We start from the raw sequence: 10,034 nt of genomic DNA, 5'->3' as shown, positions 1-10,034 counted from the left end.
TCAAAAGAATCAACATTACGACTCCCAGCTCCACACTTGTTAAACGTATTTAGGAAAGTAGTTCCAAATAAGGAGCCGAGTGATTGATAGTCTGCAAAATCTAGTAATAACTCTTTGTTTTCACCTACAAGCACACAGTAAGATGCTAAAAATTAACGTGTCCTTCCTAACAGCCTTCTCCCTGCTGCTCCCCATCAGGGATACATGCAGAGGTCTCCTGTGCCTCAGGTACGTCCTTGAATTGCACATGGCAGCAAACAGTGCCAGGAGAACGGGCATATCAGCTAGGTACTCCTCTGGTCGTGATTGTACGTTAGGCAGAGAAACAACAGTCATAACACAACATGTAAGTAACCTGAATCTGTAATAAACTGTATGAGTAATTATTCAAGAATATGCAATTCAAGTAAGCATTTTGCCTCAAGCAGCGACTAGTTCTCTGGCTTTTCCTTTCCCAGCACCTACAGAAATGTCAAGTCCTCAGAACAATTCTTTTGGAGAAGTTTCCCCTTAAGCTGTTTAAAAGTGATCCCTACTGCTTGGGGAAGACAGAAGCAAGATCATTCAACAGGTGCTGGTCTACATCAACAGCAAGGAACCCCCAGCCTTCTGCATTCATGCCAATCTTTATTTTCTCAAGCTCATATGTATGTGACCTTGTAGGCTGTTAGTTGCTCCACACTGTACCCAGCTACAGCCCACTCAGAGGCTAGAATCTCAGCTGAGTTTCCCAGTACGAGCTGCGGCCACTGTCACTCACCTGCCAGACCTGCTCCACTCTGCTGCCTGAAACCTGGCTGAACACTGCCACGCCTTCAGCGTGGGCACTGGATGCAAACTGCTGCCCTACTTCCTTGATCCTCCCTTCCTGCCCAGCTCACCTTTTTAGTTTTATAATGCTGGAAAATAGAGTCAGCAGCCCAAAGTCCAAGTCTAGAGGAGCTCCATTTTGCAAAGCGTGAGGGAATCGGGATGTGCTGCGGTGCTGTGTCAGAGAGCTAAGCCTATTATACAGGTAGCTTTGCTATGGGCTATAGCGTGTAACAGAAGAAAGGTAGTTCACGTTGCTTAGGATGGTTTAGGACTACCCCAAAAGCAATTCTAAACATCAGCTTTAACGTTGCCCAGAGTATCCACAAGATCTCCTGTTGCAGGCCACTGTATCTGCCAATTGCCCAACTCACTGTTGAGACCACCAGGTTCCTCACATAGAAGCGTAACACCAAGCACTGTTCTGAAGTGACACACGAGTCTCTTCAGACAGGCCGAAGTTACGGAAATGTTCCCTACCCTGCTTCATCATTAATCCTAAAGCTATTTTCCATTCTCTCTCCCTCTGCTAACACTTGTAACACCCTGGCATGCCTTTGTCCTATATTAAGAGGCAAGAGCTAACAGCAAACAGGTAAGAAAAATTTCTGAGTTTGTACTTAAAAATATCTAACCAAAGCCCTGAGTTACAACCATCACATCTCTATTCAGGTAAATACAACAGAAGGACTAAACACCAGTCATTACTGTGCACACACAATATAAATATTGGTTAAGCCTGATAAATCTCTTCTGAGGTAGATATATACAGTACAAAATATGTCAAGAGTCAAACACAAACATCATACTCACTTCACCTTCTTGCTTTGTCCTCCAGTTCTGCAGGAAGCCTTGCAAACATATTATTTCTGCCTCATCAGCATTCAAACCAAGTTTTTCCAAGTTCTGAGCTCTAAGACAATTTGCAGCTAAAAGACCACTGAAACCAAACCCATACATTTAACGCTATCGTGGAGTTTCTGCTGGGGCCATGGGAAAAGTAGGTTAAGACAAAATTCAGCTAAGGAAAATCCAGGTATTTTAAATAACTTTGCAAACAAAATAGTGCTGTTCAAAACAGGTTCCAACAGTTTCATCAACAAGAAAAAAACCCAAAAATAATAAAAACCTTCTGCTGGGGTTTTCAAAGGAAGTTTTAAACTATAAAATAGAGCTTTAGCTCCCAAAAAATGATTTTTGTGACTTGCCCCTGTCACTGAAACACAAGAGGAAAGGAGACAGCTTGAGACACAGAAACACCCCCCCCAACTCCCTTAGAAAAAGGATTCAGTCAAAAAAATTCAAGGAACTCTAATGAAAACCATGCAACAGATAAATCAGATTACAGTCGGCTCAGAACTCGGCTAAGGTTCACATGGAAGATTTGCAAACCTTTAGATAAACTTGTCCTGAGTTCAGAGTTTGTGACAAGCAAGCACAGAGGTTTTAGATTTGTCTAGGCTATCAGACCATGATAGCAGACAAGATATGATAACAAAATAAATAATAAATAGGGAGATTCACTTTTGTTTAGAATAAAATATCTATAAAGATGATCCATTCCGTTATAAATAGCTTAGAGACTAATACAAATTCATAATCACTAAATAATTTGTGCACCAACAGTTGCTTTAGGAAGATGATTGAGCAGAAAAGTATCTGCTAATCAGTCAATTTTGTGTTTTTTTTGTTTTGTTCTTTTTTGGTTTTTTTTTTAACCAAAGATAAATCAGACCACAGGACTGCTATCAAGTTAGTCAATTAAGTGCTGATAAGTACCAACATGTGACTGCATTGGCTCAAGCACATAGTCACATTTTCTTGTGAATCAACACAAAAATGAGTATGACTACAGAAAGAAGCAGCACCAATGCCTGCCTGTGCTTGTGTGACTATTGCTTACTTTGTCACAAGCGGGTGCAGGCTGGGGAAATTTCTCCCTCATAGATGTGGTTCTGACTACAAGCACAACTTTTGGGTCCAGTTTCAGAATACACCATCACATTGCAAGTGACAGGGATTCAGTATTTGGGTTTTGAGCAGTCCCTGTCAGCTCCAGTTCTTTGAATATCAAGCAAACTCCCACTTAGCACACCTCCTTCCAGAGAAACACTGTCTGGGCGAGATGCTTTCCCCAAAGAAAACTTGATGGACGGAAAAAAAAAAAAAAACTAGTGACCAGCAAATGAAAGGTTGCTCTGTGTTTCTCAAATGTCTCAACAGGAATTCAGATTTGTGAGTTATAAGACTCATAACTTGAAGACTGAAACATTCTCCAAATTAATGCCAAAAGAAACACACTTAAACATGGTTGCAATAAATGTATTAAAGTAAAACAAAGAGGTCCAGAAGGAGAGTTTGGAGTCCGAAGAGGCAGAACTGCCCAAGCCTTCACCTCTCTGGCCCAAAGGACAGTTCAGATATTCACTGCAGTGTAGCAGCTTCCCCTGAACAACAGCAGTATTGTTTCTTCAAGTTAAGTCAGAGGTAGTGTCTAAAACAGCGTAATGAATACAGCAGCAGTCTCCAGCTGAGCCCAGCTACGCCTGAGGTGGCCCAAGAACAATACCATCTCGGCCGGCCTGGTCACACTGCTGCTAAGGGATCAGCAGCGATCCTTGGTTTGAGGCCTGGTGTTGAGAAATACGCAGGATGCACACACAAGGGGACGGTGAGCCCAGTCACCAGGGAGACACGCACCGTCATCGGGTACATCTGCTCCGGAGGCCAGCCTCTTGTTGGCAGGCAGGCACCGCGCCGACTGCAGCAGATGCGTGCGTAACTCGGTCAGACACGTAGCCACAGACGCAGGAGCGCTCAGACACAGCACTTTGTTCCACTCGGATCCACTCGGATCAGAAGAAAGGACCCACCTCTACGTGATGTTTAACCACGTTTCCGCTAGAAATTTTTTTCTTTAAATAAATAGAGATTACAATAGATTTTGCTCAATAAATACAACATTTAGTGTAGTTCGAAGACATCCACTGAGGAGCACAAGTGGGACACAGCAATCAGGAATTAGTTGCAGATTCATCCTCTTCTAAAAGGAGGTCATTTAATGCAATAACTGTAGCAGCAAAGTCAACCAGCTCCACAAAGTCTGATGTAATTATGTTAACACCCATAACACCTGGCTTCTGTGCTTTCACCCAATTCAAAATCATGGGCAGGTTCCTAAAGAAATTAGGAAAACAAAGAAAATTAAACATTTTGAGAGACTGGTCTCTATACATACTCATTTCAAATACAACATGCTGTTTACAAATTACGTTATTATCTCACATTTACAATCAGGTCCTGACTGCCACCCAAAATGCAGCCGGCTGATGAGAAGAGTGCTTAATGTAGCATGTGGTCATTAGCTATCAAATAAATATTGGTCAGCCATCAATCCAAACTACCGTGCGTACAAAGTAACATTTGTGAACTCTAAACTCACTGAGCAGTGTGTGCTTCAGGATTTAATGCTGCACTAAGATTTCCTCCATCCTGGTTTGCTTTTACCCAAGTAAATGTTGAACCAAAATTTTAATTTCACAGCAGACTTCAGCGTAGCACAAAGCAAGGTTATATCTGGCCCAAGATGTTCCCTTGCCCACCTCTGGATTAGGATAGGCAGGAAAGAAGTTGTTGCATTTGTACCAGACTCCTTTCACCCTCCAGACCCACCCAGAAGCAATGGGATCAGGGGAAAACCCCAAGTCAAGCCCTCAGCTCTACCGGGGTTGAACATCCCACCATACATCGCTAACCAGAGAAAGGCGAGGTGTGTCAGGAATGGAATTAAATGGAGTTAGAAATTCTACTGTAGGGAGAAATTTCAAGTAATTTCTTGCACGGAGTGCAAGTCAGGAGTCTGCACAAGCTTTTTTGCACTCTAACATGCAAGCACCAGGGTCTTCAGCACAGTTAGGGACAAATGACTAAACACATTAGAATTATTTAAATTAGTGCCATAATATGCATACAAATTATACAAGATGATGGTAGGCAAGGGAATTAGCTAACAGGATGGGGAAGAAAAAACAAACAAAAAGCCTCCTAAACACACCCTGCAGCTCTTGTTCCAGAAAAAAAAAATCTTGTCAAGTTCTCTCTTCTCTTGGTTCTTAAGTGAAAGCATAATTACTGTCCCTGTCGAGGGACACACCAGACTTTAGCCAGCTAAGTGTGAACGTTGCACATTTCTCCTTTAGCAAGAGCTCAAGAACACTTAAATATTCATATTCAGGGCAAAATTTCCATATGAGAAGGCAGACATCTACACAGAACTGCAAAGGCAGATTTACGCATGCAAATCAGCTAGCATGTGTAAACACGTACAAGCAATCATGCTTTAGCAAACAGCAGCATCTATTTTAAGTTTTCACAGTTTACTTTCAAACAAGTGGTAACGATGGGGCTGAGGGAAAGGGATGGAGCTAAGGCAGGCTTCCAGCCCAGATCTGTGCCAGGAGTCACTTGAAACAAAACTGCTTGCCCATTCCATGGAACTGGATGATCCTTTACTAGTTTGACACAGAAGTTCGGCACAGTCTTTCCTTTAATCACGAGACAACAGTACATTTAATATACAGTACACAGACAAGTCACATCCGTGCTGTCTGTTAAGTATCCCCACCAAGCAAACATATTTGCATTTGTGCAACCTGTGGCAGCAAACGCCAGTCACGAAGCACCTGAGCACCACCTAGTGTCTAATGCTGACCACACAGACCCGGGCAAAAGCATAAACCAGAGTGGAGACCTGGACATACTGTGGCAAACATCATTTGGATTTAACTGTCTTTTGCTGGATTAATGTCTGTAGACAGGAAGGAGACTGAAAACTCCATGTATACTTCACTTGGATTTTCCTTACTTCCCTCAACAACCTTTGTGACTGCAAAAGCACAAACACTTGCTGTTTTTAGAAAGGATTTTTAAGAAAATAAGTTAATATATTGACTTTAGCTTCAAAAATAACAACACTAATCACTTCTACAGTGACCAGTGATTCTCCCAAAGAGAACGTGAACTGACTGCTGAAGATGTGTGTGTCTCCCACTGCTTAATATTAAGCTTAGTGGCTGATCAAAATTAGACCACTTGTGACCACCTATACAAATGTAACTTAGAACTTAATATCATTATGTCAAGATAAACTGTTCATGGCATCAAAATAGGCAATATTAAGCAGTGAACCAGGAGACCAGATCCCACCAGACTGTTAACAGTTCTGGCAATTTTTAGCAAATAGACTGTAAGGTGATAATATGATAAAAGTCACACGGAACCTATCCTGGTCATGCTATTAATACTATTAGAAACAGCTGGCACACTGTGCTACTCAGTGCAAAACCCTCTTCTAATGATCTTATTCATGGGCAAATTATTGTACAACAGTCAGTGGTATAAGAAAAAGTCAAACTGTTAATCTAATTTTTGGTAAATAAAACCCCAAGATAAAACACTGCCCCAGGTCATACATCTTTGGCCATTACTGAAATTACTGAGAGAGATTTGTACAGAAAAATGCAGAATTGAGCCCACAAACAGGCAGATTTCCTCTGTAGCACAAGCTTTTTCCCCCCAAAAATTCAAGTTCAGCCAATTTGGAATGAATTATTGGTTTGGAACAACAGGACCAGCCCATGCTTTCTGAAATCACATCACATCCAGAAAGAGCTTCAATTACCAAAAAACACACTTATAGTTACATATATACCCTGTTACTTTATAATTTTCAATAATTATCTTTAATGACTGCAAATATCTCTCACAAGCAATAGTAATGAAGCAAAACTGCACGCTTTCATCAAGTCTTACTTCTAAGCAAACATTTCATAGTTTCTTGCTTACTCAGTGCCTCTTTCAACATGAAAGATGGTAAGCAAAGAACTGAGAAATCAAGTCAAGTCCTTACCTATGAACAAGTGTGTTCTTTAGACCACGAACTAAATGCCGTGCAATAGTTTTCACTCGAGGTGTGAGAATAGCTTGAGAAACATGGAAAGTCCCATAACGACTTCGTTCCTCAAGAGTGGTCTCCAGGAACTGTAACAGTTTGTGTACATTGGTTGTATTAGCCCATGGCGCCGGTATTTTATTCCCTGGCCACAGGAAGGGGTATTCCCGAAACAGAGGGTAGTGGTAGAATATGAGAACCTAACAGAACAAAGAAAAAGGAGAAAAAATAAACAAACATTCACAACTATGTTATAGTTAAACAGGATGCTGCACTGGGTTATGCTTACACAGCGCTGCTGCAGCTAGCATAGCCGTGAAAAGAGGACCAAGCAAAGAGAAGCTGCTCCCGAGTCACGAGTGTCAGTAAATTCGTTGCACTATTACCAAGAAAGAAGATAGAGATCCTTTTGGTTAACTGTGAGGATGGGATCGCTTCAGGCTTTAAGGGTCATCAGTTTAAAATTAGGAAGTCCCCAGGAGTATACTGAAATCTCATTTAAAGAATTCAGCTTAAAAGCATTTCAAAGCACTGTCAGAGACCACTACATTTGTACTTGAAGTTAAGGATTTTAGCAATCTTGTCATCTTCTGCCTAACTGCTATTAAGTGGCTGAAGTGTACCAGCCTGACTGGCGTAACGGCATTCCACTCACACTTACTGCATGAGATGCCAAAGCCAGTCTTGCCCTCAGCAAAATCTCTAAATAAGAAGTCAGTATTTCATGCCTTGAAAGGCAATTCTCTATAAGGGGATAGCATAAAGATGTAACACTTTTTATTAACACCCAAACTTACAAGTTACTAATTTTGGACCCTAGCACTGACAGCATCAATTCAGAGGAATTCCTCAAAGCCTCACATATTTTACAGTTTAAGAATCACATGTCATTGATGAAACCCTATTCTCAGTTTGTATATATGCATGGGATCATTTACCACAGCAAAGAGGCATTTAATCTTGCCGCTATAAATTTGGATGGCTGCAAAGGAGCTAAGAAATTGTGTACCATACCTCTTAAAGCTTATATGCTTCACACTGGTCAAAGAGACAACAGTTTATCAGATCCTCACCAACACAAGTGAGCACAACATGCTCTTCCAGAACAGAAAACCACTTGTAAGGAGCACAAGGCCCTAAGGATACTATCATTTATTTAACAAACAAGCTTGGGAGTGGGACACAGTCTAGCCACACCATGGATGGAGGGGCTACACAGCTGTACATAAATGGAGGGAAACACACACGCTGCACAAAGGAGACCCTAGCGGGCTTTAAGTGGACTGCCAGCAGTGTCCTCGGTCCAATACCTCTGAGTAGGAACGACACACAGCCTCTCTATTTACATCTTAACCTTTTGGTGTCTTTCTTCTCCCACATGTACTGTAGAGTCACATATTCTACACAGTCAACAGAACAAAGTTTGGATCCAAACACTGAGCGGATCTTGTTGATCAAGAAGAAGTGATGGCTGTCATCCATGGCGTAGAAGTGATTGAAATCCAAGAAGATTACTTCCTTGGGGTGCTGCTCAAGGAAGGTGTTAATCTCCTTCAGCCCGTCCCATACTTTGATGCCAAACAAGCCGTGTATGAAATAAATCTCTTGTCCTGTTTCCCCAGGTTTGGAAGATACACGAAGATCAAAGTAGCGGATCCCACCTTCCAACTGCTCTTTGAAAGTCAGATTTTGTGTCACTGACCATTTCTTCATGATCTTTTTAACCAAAGAAATTCTGGCCAAACGTTTGATGGCTGTGGCTTGGTCTGGTCCCACAGGAGATTTCTCATCAACCCAGTAGCTGAAAGAATCATGTGACCCTAGAAACAAAAGCAAAGAATATTTAATTTCAGAAAACTGACTCCAACAAAACAAATATACCCATGTGCCCTGTAAACTGAAGAAAGTCCTACATGCATGGCAGGGTCACAGAAGAGTTAAGCTCGAATGTGAGTCTTTCAGACCGTCCTTTACACCTTAATTTTCATAGAATAGAATCACAGAATCATTTAGGTTGGAAAAGATCAATTTCACTGTACTCTGAAAATCACGACCATAAGACTAACATCAGTGGTAAAGGGAAGCTTCCTTCCAACCTTTCTTCATTTACAAACTATCAATCTACCTCCAAAGCTTTCCTAGAGCCTGGTACCTCACTGATTTGAGGTGAAACTCCAGCTTCATTGAAAGAAGCTGAGGGTTTATTTTCATTTTACCTGGTAAATCCAATAGTGACATAATACACCAAAGTTCTTGGAATAGATATCTTTATTCATATGATGGGCAGAGGGATCTGTACATGTACATGCCTTACCAGCACACCTTGCTTTAGCCCCAAGATGGTAAATAAATGACTAGTGGTTTGAACAGTGGGCAACAACTGGCTGAACTTAAAGGTGGAATAATTGAGTACACCATCAGTTACCATGTGGTTAGATACCAAGCTCATGTTAAACAAGTTAATGAACTTGTCTTTTACCTGGCAGTGCCTCTGAGTGACCACAGGCATGGTAAACAAAATTTACCAAAAAAGACGACCATCAATCAAAATCGCCAGCCCCTGCCAAAATAATGCGTGCCTGACAAAGCTCCTGTAACACCACCTGTACCTTGGCAGAGAAAGTGCTTCTCCGGTATAAAATTTGTGCTTACAGGATAAAATTTGTGCTTACTAGAAAAAACCTCCAACTGAAAACTAAGTAGAAAATGGAAGCAAACCCAAGAAATAACAAAACTCCTTCAAAACAGCTTCAGGATCAATGGAATATCCAGCGCTTAGCTAAGTCAATAACAGAACAAAGAGTAATAGGGCAGTGTGTCTCAGTTTACACTGTATCAGAGCAACATAAAGCAAAGATGGGCAGAAGCCGACCTGCCAGACTGAGGTTTACCAGGGATTTCTAACTATTTACACCAGGCACCAGCATTCTGGCCAAGAAGCTGCAGCTGCTCCAGGCATGAGTCCCCCATGAAGCCCCAGCCAGGAAAAGCACTGCAGGAGCTCTAACAGCCCCGCTTCCCTTTTTTCTCCAGGAGAGCAGACAAGAGGTTGGTTCCCCATTGAGCCAAATCCCACTCGCTGCCTGCACACCCACTTTGATGAAGCATATTAACCCCCAGGCACCATCAGCAGCTCCTTTTCCAGCTGCCTCAGAGATATAGTGACCCTGCACCATGCTGCCAGCACCCGCATTTTCTCTTCCTGCATGCCCCAGCGTTCTTGTCCCTGACTTCTGGGACTATGCTTTTCTAGAATTTCTTCCTCTACCCCCGC

The 10,034-nt window shown here is 41.9% G+C and overlaps 1 protein-coding gene across 1 annotated transcript; it reads right to left on the bottom strand.

Annotated features, from left to right (window-relative positions):
- Positions 1-6: 6 nt before the first annotated feature.
- On the bottom strand, positions 7-9,730 carry PLCXD2 (phosphatidylinositol specific phospholipase C X domain containing 2). The gene is made up of 4 exons (XM_035900373.1): positions 9,673-9,730; positions 8,122-8,580; positions 6,719-6,962; positions 7-3,987 (listed from the first exon to the last, which is right to left on the bottom strand). The coding sequence occupies exons 1-4, from the start codon at positions 9,728-9,730 to the stop codon at positions 3,825-3,827; spliced, it is 924 nt and encodes a 307-aa protein (XP_035756266.1). The 3' UTR covers positions 7-3,824.
- Between the last annotated feature and the right edge of the window lie 304 nt (positions 9,731-10,034).

This window comes from Egretta garzetta, unplaced genomic scaffold, assembly GCF_000687185.1.
Source record: "Egretta garzetta isolate BGI_Z169 unplaced genomic scaffold, ASM68718v1 scaffold278, whole genome shotgun sequence".
NCBI classification, from domain to species: Eukaryota; Metazoa; Chordata; class Aves; order Pelecaniformes; family Ardeidae; genus Egretta; species Egretta garzetta.
This window is presented reverse-complemented; position numbering and strand designations above follow the sequence as displayed.